This window comes from Buteo buteo, chromosome 28 (genome assembly GCF_964188355.1).
Source record: "Buteo buteo chromosome 28, bButBut1.hap1.1, whole genome shotgun sequence".
Lineage (NCBI taxonomy): Eukaryota > Metazoa > Chordata > Aves > Accipitriformes > Accipitridae > Buteo > Buteo buteo.
In genome coordinates, this window is record NC_134198.1 from 8,888,555 (window position 1) to 8,908,557 (window position 20,003).

The following is a 20,003-nucleotide window of genomic DNA, read 5'->3' on the forward strand; positions in this document are numbered from 1 at the left end:
GATAACATTTATTATTTATTTCATCAAATACTTCATTAACTCAATGAATGCTTCCACGTTCCAAAAATAACATTTCCCAGGGTTAAAGTCTTTTAGACAAAGGATCTGAGAACAAAAGTGAGAGCAGGTACATTGAAAGTAGGAGAGAAAATCAAAGAAGAGAGGGGTGGTGAATACAAGCGGTAATGCAGGATGCTCTCCCCCAGCAGGTCCTGCCAGTTCTGTGAGCTGTTGCCATCACCCTAATGCTTTACCTGCCAGGCGGTCCCTGCAGGGGGTTCTGGGTGGGAGGGTGCGGATATGCCTTGGGGTGGGCTCCTCTTAATATTTTTTTCATTGTTAGAAAGTAGTTTTTGCCTTAGCTAGAAGACTGTATTTCTAGGCAACCCTGTCAACATCTGTTATTTCTTTTGATTTCTATAGACTTTTGGAAATATTGAAGAATTCATAGATGCTTATACAGGTATATTTAAAAATTCATATTTTTTCTGCATTATAAAGCATCCCCTGGAGTAGCAGAAAACAAAATTATTTTTAAATACAAATTATAGTGTGTACTTTCAGTGAAACTTAGAAACCTTGATCATATATACTTTCAAAATCTTGAAGAGGATATTTTCCCTAAATGTTGAAGGAGTATTTCTTATTTTAATCATATGTATTTTCTGTAGCACTTTCTAAATCTAAATACACTTTATAATCCCTTGGAACTGCGATGAGCATAAGTCTTAGTAGAATTTGATCTCATAAACAATTGTGTTTGGTTCATAAACAGTCCCATTCATGAAGAGGATGATACAGACAAATAAAACACTGCATTTGAAGCATGAGCAATTCAAAACCTGCCTTCCAGATTGACCCACAGAGACAAAGTTCTGCTCCGAGACCCTTAGAGGGAAAATGGCCATTTGCCATATCACAGTTGCGAGTATTTCTTATTTTCCAGCCATTACTGAACATGTTTAGGATACTCATGCACTGTTTTGGCACATACTTATTGATGCATTTTAAGTCTTTTGTTAGCTATAGTCTTTAGTCATTTTAGTACATTGAGAACTAATCTCCAAGTCTGTCAGCCCCATTTTGCATTACAAATCATTTGTAGTTTTATAACTGTCATTTCCAAGGACATGTGGAAAAGATGGATTTATGAAAGGTTATCGTGCATTCTAAGGAGGCCGGGAATTAGCATGACTTTGTAAAGGTTCTTGTAAATTGAGCAGCAGCCATCACTGGCAATAAGCTGTTTTCTGCTCTAGTCAAGTATCTTTATTTAAATATTAAGGAAGAGGTGTGACCTTTGGCCTCAAAGATCACTATGATACAGCAATAGCACAATCTATTAGCTGTCAATGAAGTATTATGGCCCTGGCTCTCTCAAGACACCTATTTGTGGACAGTGTTATAATAACCCTTCCATTAGGCATCCCCAAGGCAAATAACCTTGGCTTTAACAGAGTCAGTTTAAAATTCCTTGGAGTAACATTAAGAGAATATCTGGTTTGTGTCAGTTTAGGATCAACTACCAGCATTAGTCCTGTTCTGTAAATTGTAAGTAGCGGTGGATTTATTAGAATTTTTTTATACATGCCCACAGGTAAATATTAAATACAAAGGATGTGAAAACTCATATTGCTTTCTACTTCCTACATGGAATATATATAGATTAATGGACATCTGACAGGTCTGAGCGTTTTAAAACAGGATCCATTTTCTACTGTATACATTTTATTTCTTTTGTTGATGGAAATTACACAGTGCCACTAGAATTAAATTGCACCAAAAAAAAAAAAAAAGAAAGAAAGAAAATAAAACAGTGAACATGATAAAAAGTAGTCTAGATAACATTCCTAGGAGTTGGTATGTTGTCCTAGATAAATAGTTAGGTACAGCTGCAATAAGATTAGGGGACTATCTAAAAATCTAAGAAATTTTCACATGCTGTGTCTTGTTTGTCTCCACTGCATTTCCTGCTCTTCAGGTATCAGTGTACTTAATGCTCAAAGTTAAGTCCAAGACCAAGTATTTTTAAACTTGTGGGATGTTCAGAACAAGTTTTTTCTTCAGGTCTCCTCCATTGTTTAGACAAAATAAATCTGATTATGCTCCCTTAATATCAGCTGAACTGCTTTGAAAACTGCAAGAGTTGCCCTACATATATAAAACCTGCTAAGGTTGTTTTTTACATCTTCTGCAAGAGAGCAGCTCTACAGCCACCTTTCATCAGAGGTAACAGTCAAGGTCAAACTCAATTTAAATACTTCAAGAAAGCAGAGGTACCCACAAGTATTAAAAACAACCTCCTAAAAATCCTATTAACGTTTCAAGTATTTTGGCTGGTATACCAGTTATAGTGTTTCTTCTGAATCCAGCTTTAATGTCTAATACAAATGGCTTTTGTTGCTGAAACACAGCAAACAATTGAATGTGCTTGCTGTTGTGAAACCAGAAGAGGTTGGACTGGTTCTGCAAGTACAGCTTCTATACAACTTTATTTTCTGTTGATTTTTAGCAGCAGTAAGTCATTCCTTAGGCAGGAATAAAAGCATTTGTGTGCCGGGAAGCTGCAGGAGCTGTCCCCCTGCCTCCACGCCACCTCCCTGTCCCCAGAAGGCCTTTGATGGAGCCAAGGCAGTGATGGATCCCCTCCAGCCACTGCCCCCAGGACTCCTCTGCTCAAGGAAGGTTTACACATCGCAGAGGAAGAAAGCACCTGAATTAAAATAACTCAGTGCTAAATTGGCCAGTTCTCTCTGCTTAGTTTTGAAAAGTCCCCTTTCCACCCCCTCACCACCCGCAGTTCTTGACCTCCTGAGGGGATTTTATAGGAGGAAGGTGAATAAAGGGGAAAAAAAGCTGTGGAGGCAGTAGTCTACCATGCTGTGATCCACCTCCTAATGGGTGCGTTGGGATTTGTCCCCTTACCTAACAAAGGCAGGAGAGACAACTTCTACCTGGGTCAAGACTGGAAATATTCAAAACTGCCGGTGCGGATTCACGCTACAGCCAAGGGTCTTTGGCTCCTGTACGAATGTCATCACCACCCTGGGCAACGTGGGCTTCAGGACCAATCTTTTCAGCCAGGGAGCTCTGCTCTCCCCGAGCAGGTCCGGGGATGGCAGCCAGCCCCTGGCAAGAGAAAGAAGCTCCTGAGTCAGACTAGACAATGCCAAAATTTTGCAGCAGCCGCTTTGGCCCTGACGGCCTCAGAGTTAGAAGCTGTGGGTCCAAAAACTACAGCACAGTGAAAGATGGCCTCACCTTTCTTGTGACCCTGACAAGCTTATTTCAAACCAGTGCTAGGAAACTCCATGTAGTTTCAAAGCAAACAATTAAGTTGAGGATTACAGTAGTTGTTTTCAAGTGTTCAGTTCTCACATATTGCACACCGAGAAGGCAATATTCGCTCTCAATAAAGGGCACTTGACTTTTGGTTCATTCTCCCTTTAGCACTCCTCTTACAGTGATATTGGATACAAAGCCATTTTCTTTCGTAGGGCGATACGTGGCAGAATCTAGGATGTAATTTAAGGGTCTCTATTGATACCATAAATTACAAGAAGTCTGCCAAAGCAGTTTATGAATGGCAGTAAAAACCTGAAACTGAATTACATCATTAGAATCATGCACCACATACATGTATTATTATTTATAATACAGACATAAGTAGCCCTGTATTTTATAGACAAGAAAGATACCACAGGCCTTGTGCTAAATAGCAATAGGACTAGGAATAGGAATAGCCTCTTGCTAGCAGATATGCTCCAATAATGGAATAGAAAAGTGATGTTTCTGAAGTTACTTCACAGAGGAAAGAAACCCAGGTCTCTAAGCCTGGGAAAGTGAGACATCACTGCAATGGTTTCTACAAGATCAGCTCCTTGTGCCGCTCTGAGTAACATCTTAGCTCCACATACCAGCAGAGTGAATTTGAGGAGGACGCTGAGCATCTTAATTATTTTGGTACACAGAATCTGTGTTCAAGTTTCAGAGTACATACATGAATCTGATTTGGGCAATAGCTGTCAAGCAGATCATCGTCCTTGTGCTTTTAAATTCTCTGGCAGGTACCAGAATCTAGCGCAAGCACTTTAACAATATGGTTAAGCAAAGGCAGAAAGAATAATAAGAAATTTATAGTCTCACAGAAACAGTCTGTGAATGGTCCTGAATCACTTGCTCTTAGTTCACTTAAGAATTTAGTTCCCCAAAACAAAGTAATGCATGGCCTGTATTCAGACTCCAGACATCTGCTTCAGGAAACGGGCTTTGAAGGGGAAAGACCAAATAGACACATTTTTGCAAATATTTTCGTGTGAAATGTACTTACTTCTCTGCCTTGATACACTGGCAAAACAGGACATGAGGCTGATAGCTACAGTAATAACCGAATTTTTATTGGTCTAGCAAAAAGATACTTTTGTAAGCTCAAGCATAAACCCCCTTATTTAGAAGAAAGTCCTCAGTAAAGCCAACAGGCCCTTGATGTAAAGGGCCAGCCAGGTTGTCAAGAGCAAGCCATGTGCACCTCCTGGTAACGCTGAAAGTGCCTGCAGCCAACAACCATCCAGTTTGGGACTTCAGGGACCGAAGGGAACCGAACAACTATTTCTTACTGGATTGCAATACACTGGGCATCAAAACTAATTCCTCTGAAATGGCAAGGCTTAAAGGGCAAGTAAGTTTATTTTATTCCCACACTTGGTAACACTGAGGATCAAGATATGGAGAAAACCATTTCTGGCTTTTAATTAATGACATAATTACGTGTCACCAGTAGTCCATTGGCATTGTTTCACAGCTACCGACCTGTTAAACCACTGACTGACCTGCCCAGCTCAGCCGAGGCTGCAGCTGGTCTCTGACGAGCAGGAGGAGCTGATGCTCCTCACACTTGCACCAGCCTCTGGAGGAGGAAGAGCAGTAAGGAAGGGAGAGAAGAATATTTGCGTTCTATCCTCCAGAATCCGGCACAGTTTAAAAAGAGAAAGAATGATGTGAAAGAGCTGGGTGAGGAGAGGTACTCGTAACTTACCCCACTGGAAGCTGCAAACACCGTGAAATAAGCTCCTTTCTTTTCTGCGGGACGGGACAGGCTCTGCCAGAGCCCACGCCGGCACTCCCCCGCCGCTTTTCAGGCTGACATTGGGCTTGGAGCAGAGATCTTCCCTCGGGTGCACCAGATCCCACTTGTGACTTTTGGGGATCAAGAATGTACCTTCTTTTGTTTCCCATGCTCCTTAACCTCAGCCGTCTCAGGCTTTGCTTTCACTTGCCCAAAGGGTGCTCTACCCACTGCAAAAGGGCAAGTCAAATTTAGTGGAATTTAGAGCGTAAATTCCCAAGGGGAGACAACGCCCCTTGAGTGTTTATTGCAGAAGCCGTTTCTCTGGTCCATGCTTACGGTTGACCATGCCTAGTGTACTTCGCAGTAAGACTAAATTGCTCTGTGTGGGTTTGTTTTTATAGCCAGCTGGCTGTGGATATTAGCTGTCCTGCAGTAGAAACCTTTTTCCGGTGGAAATGATGGAATGGTATTTCTGCAATGACTTTGGGTATTCACTTTACTTTCCAAATGGCTCTGTAGCAATGCAGGATTTTTTCTTGGTGAGGTTCCTCACCCTAATAATGAAGAAAGGTGCCCATACCACAGTCAACTAATTGATAAAGAGACATTTTATTAAGAATTTTTAATGCTGTCATCTTAGGTTTTAAAAAGACACATTTCCTTTAACTCAGCCTACTCCTGGGAGAGTATGTAAAATACTTAGCTAACAGATTTTTTTCCAAATTCTGTATATTAAACTTAAACAATTTGGAATCATTTAGTAACCGAAGGCAAGTCCATTACAAGTCAATACTATGTATAAACATGCATTTATGTAAAATGCTTTAAAAAAACCCCAAACTCCTGTTAACCACCATTCACAAAATTAATGTTCTCCCAGGGTTTGTAGCAGGGAGAGCTCTTGGCCTGTGCTGGGCTTTGGCTACCTTGTTGTTCAAAGCCCCTGAAGCTCAGTGGGAGGAAGCCTGGGAGGTCTGCAGAGGAGCCCAAGCGCATTGCCAAACCCTTGATCGCTATCGCGAGCAACCAGATTGTGTAACCTCCTTTTTGCACGTATGGATTTTGAGCCTAGGTGTTAGCAGGGTTGCAAGGTGACCCCGCTCTGGATTTGAGGCAGGACGATTAGGAGACCTGTGCCAGCTCCGAGGAAGAAATCCAGGTGGAAAGCGGGACTGGGGAGAGGTGTTCCTCTCTGGAGAGACGGGAGGATGGGGCTCACCGCCCGAGGCTTTGTTCGTTTGGCTCTGCCGGCGGTGGGACTGGTTGCAGAGAAGAGTGATGGCCGTCCCTGCCGCCTGCGTCGCACAGATACGCGGTCCTGGGACATCCCTGGGGTATCGTCAGGGGGTGGCTTAGGGCACATAAATCTTACATGCTTGAGCTCCAGAGGCCTTAAAGAGAAAGTAAATTTCTAATCCAAGGAGTCGGTTTCTGGAATGCAAAAGCACTTTGGGGGAGCCATTACTTTTTGAATGGTTCCTCTTTTGCAAACACAACGCCCGTCTAGGAATGTTTATGTTTTAATTCCAGAAAATCAATAGATATAGTATCACTTGGATCAAAGCACTTGACAGAAAACACTGTTTATTGCCTCCTTTCACACAGAGGGAAGTTTCCAACATTAATGTATCTGCTAATTGCAGTAATCTGCGGTGTAGCTTTCTGGATAACCTAGCAACAACAAAAAAATATTTTTTAATACGTGAAAATTAACATCTTAACTCCCACCTAGAAATCAAAGAGAAAAAGGTCTTAAGTCTAGGCTCTGGGTGCTGATGCAAGGACTGCTAGGTTTTCTAAGAAAGTAAGATGATTAGAGTAACTGGCCATCCAAATCTTTTGAGATCTACCCTGATATACTGCTGTGAAATGGGACAATAAAAATACCAGTCTTGAAATTTTCTGACGAAACTACATGGCAGGTAAGGATGCCAACATATTAAAGTGCATGAATGAAATGAATGTATTAGCCACGATTTTAGCACTTTAGTACATATACTTAGGCACAGGGTTCTGATTTGAGGGAAAAATACAGTTTGCAATGTAACTGAGATGATATATCTCAATGAGGTTTGAAAAAAATATTGGCTATTTCTTATGATTTGGGGCATTTCCCCTTCTCATACAAAGTGTTGTCTATCAAACTCATAAGCATATGAATCTCTTTGACTATACTATTGTTCAATCTGCCTGTTCATAACTTAGCCTCTTATTCCATTATAATGCTTGAATGATTCACATGCAATGTTTCCAATCCACTTTTCCTATCTTGTGAAACTTTTTAACGAAATGTTAGCATTTGCAGGCACCAGATGTTTTGACATAAGGAGAAGCAATATGTAAATTTTAATCCATGCTAGGAACAATAGCCTGGAGGCACCTTTTTCTTATTACATGAATCATATACTTAACCACAATGTGGTGGATTATATCAAAATCATCACCACCCTGAATATAGAACACCTGTCTTGTGGTTGCCAATTAATGAAACTGATATATATTTAACTTGATGGGTACCAGTGATTTAACCAATAAGCCTTAGCATACTTCACTGCTGCAGCCTCTTTTATAATTAGACTTTTGGTCTGATTATTATCACAACTTCATACATTTTCCTCTAATCTCCCGTTGGTTGTCAGTGCAAATGATGCTGACATTAAATCTGTTTGTCTGTCAATTGCAAATATCACTACTTTTAATCAAGCAGTGTATCATATAGTGCTTTTCTAATCTCTGAACTAACTTTTGATTTCATTTTCTGATGCTGTTTATTTAATCGTTAAGTGTCTGAGTCTGCAACAGGCTGGGTATTGCCTTTCTTCAAAGTGAACTGAGGGCTCTCAGTCCCTCACAAAGGAGCTGAGTACATTTTATGATCAAATCCTAAGTACATAATAAACATGTAAAAAAAACAAAGCTTCCTTCCACGGCTAATCACTGAACTTTAAATAATATTTATAATAATATTCTGTTTTATGACTGATAGGGGTGTCTTAATGTTTCGATGAAATAAAAAGCCTGGAGAACATCTTTATTACAAACAGAATGTTTATCTGATGTAGACAAACAATGAGCGCTCTTTTACATGAAAAAAATGAACTATTACAAAACTATAGCTGAAATATATATTACTACTCAAGAACTTTTGCATCATTTCATGCACAGAAAGCACCAAATGTCTTCTAAAGAAAGCAGCACTTTTGATATTAGGAATTCAAAATGCCATCCAAATTGGTACTTAATTCATTAAGTAAGAGTATCTTTTAGTGGCAAATGCTACCTAATTATCAGCTTTAAAAAAATGTTTTACATCTTAAAATACAGTATTCTGTTTATCCTAGGTTGTCTGGGGAACATCCAGTACATTAAAAGGTTTTTGTAGAGCTTCTTAGTGATTTAACTGATATCATCGTGCCTGCTAGCAATTTTGCAACATTCTGAAAACACTTTCCATAAATCAAAGCCTTAGCAGCAGGAATAAGCAGATGGCAGGAGACCATATTAAAGAATGTATCAATTATTTTTATTAATGGGAGGCTACTGGATCATGATGTATCATAATGGACTCAATGTTTAGCAGTTGTGAAGTGTTTTGTCTGTTAGGTATCTCAGATGTTCTTAGCGGATGTTATTATATCATCTTGTGATGGCATTCTTTGAAGGACCCGATAGTGAAGTTTCACAAGGGACATATAAGGAGATGTTTTAATTTCAGCCCTTTAATTGTATTCATATAATAAACATAAAATACCAGCATGTATAAAATGTAATTTTAAAAAGATTGCATGTACAGTGCGCAATAAAGTACATTCTGTCTGCATACATTGACTTAGAAAACAAGATACTATACGGTTAACAATGAAAAATAGCAATTATTATAAAAATATTCTACAGTCTCATAATAGTAATGTAAATGCCTTTACTTATCTAAGAGACTTAACATAATTTTAAATTACAATAATTTTACATCCTCCATTCATATATACAGCCCTATTAAAGTCAAAAGGTATTATAATAACAATGTTCTTATTAAGATTAAATGACTGAATTATATTTAGTTATTTTACTATGTAAAGCAACTGTGTTCCTGTTTGTTAAAACTGTTTGCACTTACTGTAGCTTTTCACACTACTCACTCTATGCGCAACGAAATAATTTAGGTTTCTGTTCTTAGTATAGTATGTATGTCCATTTCATGAATTAAACAGGATGTTAATATTTCAACTCCCTTTCCTTTTGTGTAATTATCTGTCCGCTGTTTTGTGTATTCTATAGCAATATGTCCACTAGCTTTGAACAGCTGCTACTGAAAAGAAGCAAGAACTTCTCATTTAATACATCTTGACAAAAATAGCCAGCTCCCCTCACCCCCTGCCCTGCTTGAGGTCAAACTCTGTAAGTCTTTAAATTCTTTTCGAGGCCCAGAGCCACAGACATATTATGCATCTCTTTCATGAGATTTCATTAAACAGATCTCTGTAGGAAATAGCTAAGAAGTGTATTTTGCTTGCACGACGTTTTACTCCAATAAAACTCGCCTGGACAGAAAGAAATTCTGCCTGAGGAAGGAGGTCAGGATTTGTCCCGGTAGTCAGGAGATCCCTTTCCTCTCTGCAAGCCAGTAGGACCACGCTCTGCTCTCCTCTAACAGTCCTCTCAGCTTCACAGCAGCCTCACCGAACCTGGGGTGGGAGAGGGAGGGCTTGCTCCAGAAAGGCTGGGATACGCTTACCAGCACACCTATCTCCTAAATACCTTCGGTACCACCTATTCCTCCCCGGAATGTCCTAGATTACTGTTTCTCGCACCCTGCACCACCATTCACTTTCAAGGGTGATGCTGTCACACAGGTTAGAGTTACTAGCTAAAATACTAATTATGATGACTTCCTACTAGCCGAAATGTAATAGTAGTGAAACAACGTTGCCGTCATGTACACCTACAGGTATGGATACATTTAGTGTTTTGGGCAAGGGGGTTGGGGATTTTGTGTGAATGAAGACACCTTGAGTACTTTTAATGATAGGTTATTGCATATATATTGAAAAAATATATTGCAAAAGGAGCATTCACTACCTTCTGTTAAGTTTCTCATGCAGGAAGAGAAAAAAAAAATCTGGTGCTTCAGACTGAAGCAATTGTCAGAAGAATGAAAATCAACTTTAAAAAACCTAATGGATGCACTATAATGTTTTTTTAGAACAGTGCTTATAAAAGTGATGAAATTCAGGATGTTATTTAAAGTCAATATAGTTCAGAAGTGTGGTCTAACTCCCATGTAAAAGTTCAATGGGAAAATCATGTAATACATTCATATTTAATTTCTTTTTCTCCATTATGAGCAATCCACACTGGTGTATTTAAAACTAATGTAGTAGAAACTGCAGTACAAGGACAAATGGCATTTGATATCGACCAAGTATCCCTTCCTTTCATCAGCTGAAATGGACAATACGTATCATACATGAGACATAATGTGGGCATAAAAGTTACTCTTAATTCATCGTATTTTGTATTCAAATCTCAATATTAGCTAGTCTTTGGCAAAACTATGACAAAGTGGTTCGTCTTTTAATGAGCCTAATTTATAGAAGCACTCAAATTAAAATGCTGATCAGCCCTATGTTCAATTACCTTTGGTTAATACTCATTCGTCTTTCCATTTCTTTCCTCCATGCTACCAAAAAAAGAAAATGACCAGAACCCTGTTTGTTGTTGTTATTATTTTTAACCAAGCAGTGGAAGTGTATCATAGCCTCTTCTGAGGGCTGGGCTGCCTGGGAATCCACACATACGCAACAAGAAGATCAGTTCTGCTCTGTTCCGCTTACATCCAAGTAGCTTGCACAGGCTCATAGAAATCCTTGAGTTTCCTAAAAACTTAAATATTCTTGTGAAACTGGATACTCCATCATCTTTCATAGCCATCTGGATGTAATTTATTATCCCACTTCTAACTTTCTAATTAAGAAACTATCGCGACAATAGCTGGGTTGGTCAGCAATGGGCTACGGCCCTGGAGGAACACAAACCTCATAAGGACTGTGAGGAGGACCCAGGTACCATTAACAGAAGAGGCGATAGGGAGAAACAATTGCTCTGTTCTTGGATAATATGTTTAAATAAATTGAAAACTTTCACGCAAACAACAATCCACTTTAATCTCTTCTTACTATTTCCAGTCCTGTGACACTCTTGGGGCGTGAGCCAGGCTCAGTGACAGCAAAATTAATACACACTTTTGAAATATATTTTGAATTGTTACAGAACTCCCTAATGTGATCTTTTGGCTTCGGTTGAGGAAGAGCTATGAAGAACCTGTGCCAGCTTATTTTCCCAGGTATTAATATTACAATTAGGATGATTGCACTTAATGTCCTCCAGGAACATACATCACTCTCCAGAATTTCACTATATATAGAAATTATATGCCTTCTACCTGCCCTTTAACCGCCAAGCCTTTACTGAGTCACCAAAACGCGTTTTCTGAACGCACCCTCCCAGCAAGCTAGCTATGAGAAGCAGTGCATCACATCAACACTTCTGAATATCCCCTTTGGTTTCGAAAGTTTTCCTTTTCAGCTTTTCTGTAGTGAATCCCAAGCCAAATTTGAAATTAAATTCTTTTTGTTTCAAGTGTATGAAATGGGAATCTTGTCATTTCCCTCCATTTCCAAATGGATCAAAGGCACGCGTATGGATAGAGTCCCTTTGGAAAAACCTTCCCGTGCTGCCAAAGGAAAGCACTGTCCAGAAGCGCACTGTTGTGTCTCTGAATTCTGATCTCTTCCACACAAAAAAGGACACAGTTGGAATATTCTTGGAATAAGCAGCTGACATAGCACTGTTACCAGTAGTGCTTGTTTTAAATTGTGCTAATTGTAACATGGAGTACCTTTGTTGAGTCTTGTACATCCATACAGTCTTTCTGCTGAAATGTCATATCTTTTTCTGTCTGAGTTCGTTTGAGTTTCTGTCATTATGTTAGTTTCCTTTTTTTTTTCTGTATCATTAAAATATATATTAAAAGTCTGGTTTTTTTCTACAAATGAAATTTTAAAAAAATGGAATTCCATGAAAAGCTTAATGGATTTTCTCTTTTTAAAAAGAAGCCTACACAGTTTAAATTTCATGCTCACTTCACTTGTGCTAAAGCATTACTGTCTGGTTTTTTTCAGATTTTAAAACCTGTAACATCTCTACAGTTCCCAGCTTAAATAGTTCCCTGTTGCTTCATGTTTTGTAGAATTTTTAGTTTTATATAAAAAAGAAATTAACAAATAACTCACTGTTTATAGCAGAGAAAAGTGAACACAGTTTGAAGAGAGAGTTTGAATACACTTTTGTAACATGGATTTTCCTTTTGTGGTAACCATTTTCAGAGTGCTGTACAAAGTCATGGAATGGTAGTAAAAACGTTCCCAGTGAAGAAAGATTTGTGCAAATGTCAGCTGTGAACAGAGGGTGTGAATCTGAGGCAAAGTGATATGAGTTCATGTCCATCTATCTCATTTTCTTGTGAAGTAAGGGCTGATTTAAACCCTTGTCATGTAGTAACTTCTCTTCATAGTGGCTCTCCTTGTTCATGTTTAAAATAAGCACAAACACCATGCTTATGTTTGACTCAGTCTTTTAGCAAGTGGTTTAGAGAAGTATGAGGCCCTTTCTGCTTTTATAAATCATCTCCATCGTCTGTGCTAAAGCTGCTTCTCCTGCTGCTCTCTTTCGACGCGGCTGGGGACGTGGAGGACAAGAGGGGGTCTGTTCCAAATGGCGACACGGTGTCATCCAGTAGAATTTCCTCTAGCCGTTGCTCTTCTTTTAAAGCTGCGCTGAAGGACAAATCCGTGAAGTGTGAAAGTGGATCAGAAAAGGCTGTAGATCCATCGCAAGCATCAGAGTTTGGTCCATGCGCCAGAGGCATTTGTTGAGAGTAGTCTACAGAGTTCTCCTCTGGATAAGACTGTTGCTTGATGACCTGTGCAGCTAAATCGACAGCACTGAGTGAAGACATGACTGGAAGGCCGTGTGCACGTGCTTGGATCTCCAGTTCCTAACAGTTCAAACAAAAACAACCAGATAATGACTTTCAAAGACAAAACAACATCTTCAGATTGCAATAAGTATGTGGATTGTACATGCAAATTAATTATACATATATATATTATACATTTTGTCCAGTTTTAAAATAGAAAATTGTTAATCTATTAAAATTTGCTGCTCCAGTGTTTTTATTTCTCCCCCTGTCTTTAAGTAACTGTCCTATGGGAACATAAGAGGTAGGACAGCCCCTCTAAAACCACTGTGTACTGAACCCAATAAAGGTGAGAGAAAAATGTTGCAACTTTCTAGTTCATAATTCACTGCTTTCCAGAGAAACAGAAGACACTTTATTTGGTGATGTTTATGATATACAGATATATGTGTAAATCACCATATATGAGATGATTGATTGTCTGCCTATCTACCTGTTTCACCTTCATATGTGTCTACATTCCAATCTTGCATTTCAAGCCATGCAGGGCTATATTCTGCTGCTTCATGTCACAAGCAGATATAACATGGCACACAACACCCAAGGAAGTGTAACATGTGAAATGGTTACAAAGGGAAAATAAGAGTACTGAAGAGAATTTGGTGTCTAATATTGATTTTTTTGCTGCAGGGTGTGAGAGACTGAATTGTTACCTTGAGCTGTTCGTCTCAAAGATTGTTAGGTGTAGAGAGACTGGACTGTCACCTCAAGCCATTCGTCTCAAGGATTGTTTGATGTGAGAGACTGAATTGTGAACTGCTTATCTCGAGCCCTTTGTCTCTGAGATGGCCTAAGCAGGACACTCCTCTGTCCATAAGGACGACTACCAGGCCACTGAGACATCCAGGGGAGGAAACGCGATGCATGCAGGGATGTGGAGACTACCATTCTCATGGAAACTGTAGTCTTTGAGATAAGATACAGGTTTCTGGTGTTGATCACGCAACGGTCGTATGATAGACGAAACCTACAGCGCGTGAACAGTACGTATGTGCACGCATCATCGGACTATGCCCTATAAAAAACCGTGGAGACAAGCCGTGGTGTGCACCCACCACCGAAGAATTGAAGACTGAGGACCACCGGGACACCGCTGGATCCATGGTGGTGACTATCCTTGCAACTCTATCCCATCTGCTTGCTTGATTTCTGCCCTTTCTTCCATTCTATCCTATCGCTACTATTTTCTACTTTTGATACTTTTGATAATAAAAACTCTTTTGGGTATACAGCATTTGACCTCGTTTGTGTCTTAATCTCGCTCCTGGGATCATATCAAAACCTTGCCTGACACTGGATGGGGACACAGGGATTTACTTTTTTTTGCTTCCTTTTTTGTCTTTCTCTGGCTCTAATACATACATAAGGAAACTATTTGTACAAATACTTTATTAACTTTCCATGTATTCCTTTATGTAAGGTCTAATTATCAAAGGAATTTCCTAGAAATCTAAAAAATACATCCTCCCCAATATACACAGCGATAAATAGGGAAAGTCAATTCATTTTTAATAAATGCCATTTGGGGAAAAATGATATAGATTAATAAAATTTGATGAGGGATAAGTACTGAGAAAGCTTTGTAGTTCATGGCGACGCTCTTATACAAACCTGAATTCGGAGTAGAAGTCTTCTGTTAGCATGCTCTAATTTCTTCTGCCTGTGTTCTAATTCTCTGGCTCTCTGTTGTTCTTTTTGTAGCCACTTGATGTACTCCACTGATGCTTTTAAAATAGTTCCTTTGTTCCAGCGCATATCACTGCAGAATGTAGAGATAACCTTTTCACAATTGTGCATGTCAGCAGAATTCATAAGAACTTACAAAATCTTTTACATTAATATGAAATAATGATTTACATGACTATTATTCACTCTTAGATATTATTGCTTCTGAATGGAAATTTTAATAGAATAGTTAAGAAGCCCTTATATAGTAAAATTAATCCCAGAATGAAAATAAGTGTCAAAAGAAAGTAATAAAGTGACTTTTTGTGGGAGAGCTAAATGCAATATCATGATTCTACCATTACAGTTTTTATATTTTTAGTGAAAATTGCTTTTATTATTAACTCTAAGATTAAAATCTATGTGCAGTATTTCTGCATTAATGAACTAGGAAATATACATTACTGAGGACTTAAGCCTAAATTTTTAAAGATCATTTTGAATATACTACTCCTTTTACCTGACTTACTAATGAGGTTGCTTTTATGCTTGTTGAGAAAAAAATGGTCTGTGCTGAATGCCACTCCTCATTGATGGTAGACCAGACAAATCACACTTTCATAACCATAATGGCTATGGAATGACAAAAATCCCGTTCAAAAATCTTGAAACAATATAAACCAAGTTAAAATCCACAGCTACATGCAGACCCCAACTCAAAATAAAAGCCTTGCAAAAAATAAGATTAAACCTGTCCATCATTCAGGAAATCATGGTTTAACTTCCATCTTACAAGCAGTCTTACTAACAACAATAGACTTGTTCAAATGCATCTGTTCAAGGACTTTCATGTACCCATTTATCAACTTTCCATGTATTCCTTTATGTAAGGTCTTGAAGGCCTTGGGACAAGAATGAAATTTGTTGAAAATGTTTAATTTTTCTAATAAGGTTTATGTTACAGGGTGGGCCCACTGCATTAAATATGTAGGGTTTATTCAAACTATCCGCTTCAATGCAAGATGGCTTAGACCGAGCAGAAGATTGGCAGAGGTTCTGGTCCTACAAAACAACCCTGAGAAGGAAAAAGCTATTTAAACCAGTAAGAATCTGCGGTTGGGAGTGACAAGCAACCACTTTAGTGCATTTTTTTTTTTTTTTTAGTACCTATTCCAAATACATATACTTATACACTGGCATTTATAGAGTCAAAAAGAAATATAAATTATACTCCAGTCAATCATCACCTTCCATTATTCCTTGGTTGCTTTAGTTAGTGAGACTCGCTCCCGCTCACATGCTCACCTGTGGTGAGTAAAACTGTGATCTGGAGTGGATTAATTGCAGAAGCGTCTATGCTTTACATTCAGCCTGTCTGTCTAAGGAACCTTGCACCCTTACCCCAAGGCTAAGCATGCTTAGATATTTCCACCAAGGCAGTTGTCTTTCTACTGAATGTACAGGGCAAAAGCCAGGCAGGTACAGGATTTAGGGACCCAGACCACCTGGCCTTTCCTGATGCACTGTACTAGGGATAAAGCCTTATGGAGTTGATAGCTTCAAAGATGCTCAGAAGAATATGCAAAATTATTTGTGATAAAGCATCACAGTGTTTAACTATATCCTAGAATTTAGATCATTTACTAGAGATTTGGGAGAACCAGCTTTTTGATCAGAGAGAGCTTGAATCCACACCTCTGTCCTCTCTGGGCAGCACACAAACCATGGGACTCCAGCACAGTGGGACCCCCCCTCGTCTCAGTGATGTGAGCCAGGAATGCACAGCTTTCGGGATTAGAAGGTGAGGATGTCAGAAAGAAAATAATTGTTGCCTCAGACCTGCTGTCTGCAAAGCCAAAGCATCAGAGGCTGCTTGCTGAAGTGGGTATGTATTCTCATTTAGACATCCCCTGGTCAAAAAAACTAAAGCAGAGGTGGGACTGGGAGCCAAGGGCAGAACCCGTCTCCCTCATGACAGCCGAATCACCTCTTGGCAGTCCCTCTGTCTCCTCGTTCCTCTCCCTGTACTTCTTGCCTAGGTGGGAGGACAGAACATTTTCCTGCCAGCATCCCATGGACTCCCTGCCAGGAGAGGAATTCCTCCTCACGTGTGGGATACCTATGTTCAAAGGTTAAGGAGGTTTTTAGTACACATAATGCTTGTTTTCTGGACAAATCTTTGACTGCCATCACCACGTTATAATCTTGTTTTCTTCAGACCTCTTTGGAAAGTTGGTGAAATATTGAGAGGTCCCTATTTACGCTTGGATTGTCGTGGAGATGGAAAGGCGGTGAGGTGCCTGTCTGTCTGCACCAGAGCACTCCTGAATCAATAGGAGCAGCTAAAGCTAGGAGGACAACAACATTTCAGGCTGGGACTCCCCACTGCCATCTCAGATATGGACTACATGTGCTACGTGTAGCTCAGAATTACAGTGGGTTTTTGGTTAATTTCAAATGAAAAGGACTGATTTAGGACATTTCATGGCAACTTTGAAAAGCGCTATGTATATATATATATGTATATATATATATAGCATAAACTCTGGAGAAACACAATATGCCTAGGCAAGGGGGGTCAGCTCTTCCTAGCATGTAATCAAGACAAAACTAAGTCAGTTTTGGACTGATGGTCTGAACATAAAAATGTAGCACTATGAAATGAGAAATTAATCCATAGCTGGCAAAATGGAAACAATTAAGACATGTAACAGCAGGAGAAAAATATGCATGTATCACATATTTGGCAAATATTTCATAGTGATTTCACAAACAATTTCATATCAGTTATAAAATATTACAAATTCAAAACCAAATTCAGACAAAAATATTTTTGGTTAGTTTTTCCGATTGACATACGAATAAGCTATATATTCATGACTGTATTTGGAATCTTTTTGTGATTAAATTCATTCATGTTACACATAATTGACAACGTTTGTGATATTGTTTACTTTTAGTTCATTTTGCTTTGATAGTTTGAATTTTTACATATATGGTAGTGATATTCTTTCTCATAGGTTGAAATGAATCTTCACTGGAGGTCTAATTCCGAGATTCAAACTCCTCTAGGAAGGATGAGAGCATCTGATCATCTAAGATTAAAACTAATTAACGCAAACAGAGTTTGGGAGAGGGCAATAGCCACAGAGTTTGCCAGCCACAGAGCAGTTACTAATAACAAATACATTTGTGATGTTGAAACTATGTTTGCAGACCATTTCTTTCCCTATTTCTGAGAAATTAGCTGTGAACTATGCTTGCTCAGAGAAATACTTTGAAGGACTTTGCACTTGTTTTGATGACCTGCACAATCACAAAGTCTATTCTCCTGAAAGAGGCAGCAAGTTTCCACTCTATAATAGCATGAGCGTACGCAAGTTTTTCCTTTACAAGAAACGTGGCCGTGCTGGCTGCTAGCGGGTCTGTCCACAGACAGCAGAGAGAAGGTCACGCACAGACAGATGCAGAGAGGGGAGAGTGAGAGCAACCCACTGCTTCTGCCCAAATCCTCAGTGGTTCTCTTAACACCCCAGTTCTGTAGAATGACTAGAATTCTTAAAGGAAAGATTTTTTCTTCTTAGTATTTCTGACAATTCTAGTCCGACTACCATAAAACAGTTCTTGCGTAGGCATTTCCAGACTCCATCACACCTAAAAGGTGGATTCTGAAAGGCTGAACACAAAGGAACCGTGAATGGAAAGCTAGGTATAGTTAAAGGAACAGGTTATGGGTTTTTCAGCTAAATATGACTGGGTATTTGGGGCCTTTTTTAAATTCTATTTTTGAATTATTCTGTGTAACTATTTTGCATTCTGAATCATCTACCACTTGGATATCTAAGCATTGAAAATGAAACAAAAGAGCCAAAGTTCTTTGCAATTTATACTTATCTCCATTTTCTAATGCTGATGAAGTGAACTTTAAACACCCATTCATTTAAGCAATGTAATCCACACTTTTCATCATTAAATTAAAAAAAAAAGAAGTGAAAAGAATAGGGGTTTAAGCCAGTCAAAAGAAAGTCCCTGTGGAAGCTCTGCAGGAGCCAAACAAGTTCACTATATAACTAACAAAACAAAAGTGAAATAAAAACCCCACACACCACTTCTAAGAAATATAAATCATAAAAGGTTTCCAAATAGCATCAAAAATGTCCTTTTCTGTTTCTGAGTCTCAATGTAATCTTCTTGAAGCAAGCCATCTGGGACAGGCATGCTAACCACAATGGCTTAGTTATAGTAGTATTTGCTCTTCAATGCAAAGGCTGATTTGCTTCACTGTCATTAGTCCAAGCATCAGTAAGTTTCTCCTTTTACAGCTAAGTTCCCACTATAAGAAGAATCTTCTAAAATCAATATATGAGGTGAAAATGCTATGTGTGATAAAATGTTACAGATAAAGTATTGTTAGAGATGATACATCTCCTTCTTTCAAAGAAGAAGGGGGCAGATTGGGGGCACAGTAAGGTGTTAGGAAGGAAAAAGCAAGAACTGAAAGAGGGTAAGGACACTGAGTTATGATTTGTCAACACAGGACCATACCAGAAAGAAATAATAATTTTGACCTGCTCAGCCAACAAAACACCATGGTCAAATTATGTTTTTCCCCCTACAAATATATTAAAAAAAAAATGTGTTTACACTTTGGATTAATTTAGCCTGGCACCAAGCTATAGCAAAGCTGTGTTACAACCTAGTTTTTCAAAAGCATCCTGCACCTTTTGATGCCTCTTTTTTCTTAACACCAACTTGAAACCTTTTAAATAGGCCTATTTTCAAAAGGAGTACTGATTACCAGCCTTTTGAAGACAGCAGTCCTCAGAACCTGAAACACTTAAGTTCACCTCGTGCTTTTGTAAACATAAACCACTTTGGGGCTGTCGCACTGTTGAACTCAGTCATGGGTTTGCAGACTAACACAAGAAAAGGCTATTTCTTCAGGATCTATACCTGAATTTTTTTCATCAAGCAACACCACCAAAATCTGTGGGTAAAATCATTCACTCACTGGAGCAAAATTACAGGTCCAGGTCATTCATTTTAAGAAGAGCTTAAGTGCTTGCTCTAGGTATAAATGTTTTGAGTAAGTTCATAAACTAAGCCTAATTCCAGACCAAAACATGTAACTGAAACACCTCTGTAGGCCATCAAAAATCACAACTGGAATTTGTACCTCATGCCCATTTCTAATTGCAGTATAACTTGCTTCCATTATTGCTTTATAGCTGCAAA

The 20,003-nt window shown here is 38.9% G+C and overlaps 1 protein-coding gene across 1 annotated transcript in view; it reads right to left on the reverse strand.

Moving 5' to 3' along the window:
* Window positions 1-8,153: 8,153 nt before the first annotated feature.
* Window positions 8,154-20,003, reverse strand: part of TFEC (transcription factor EC) — a 70,204-nt gene continuing 58,354 nt past the window's right edge. Inside the window, exons 7-8 of the mRNA XM_075059101.1 lie at window positions 14,715-14,862; window positions 8,154-13,121 (exon numbers count right to left, since the gene is read on the reverse strand). Of these exons, the coding sequence (XP_074915202.1) occupies window positions 12,741-13,121; window positions 14,715-14,862 (529 nt within the window). The 3' untranslated portion in view covers window positions 8,154-12,740. The remainder of the gene's footprint in view (window positions 13,122-14,714; window positions 14,863-20,003) is intronic.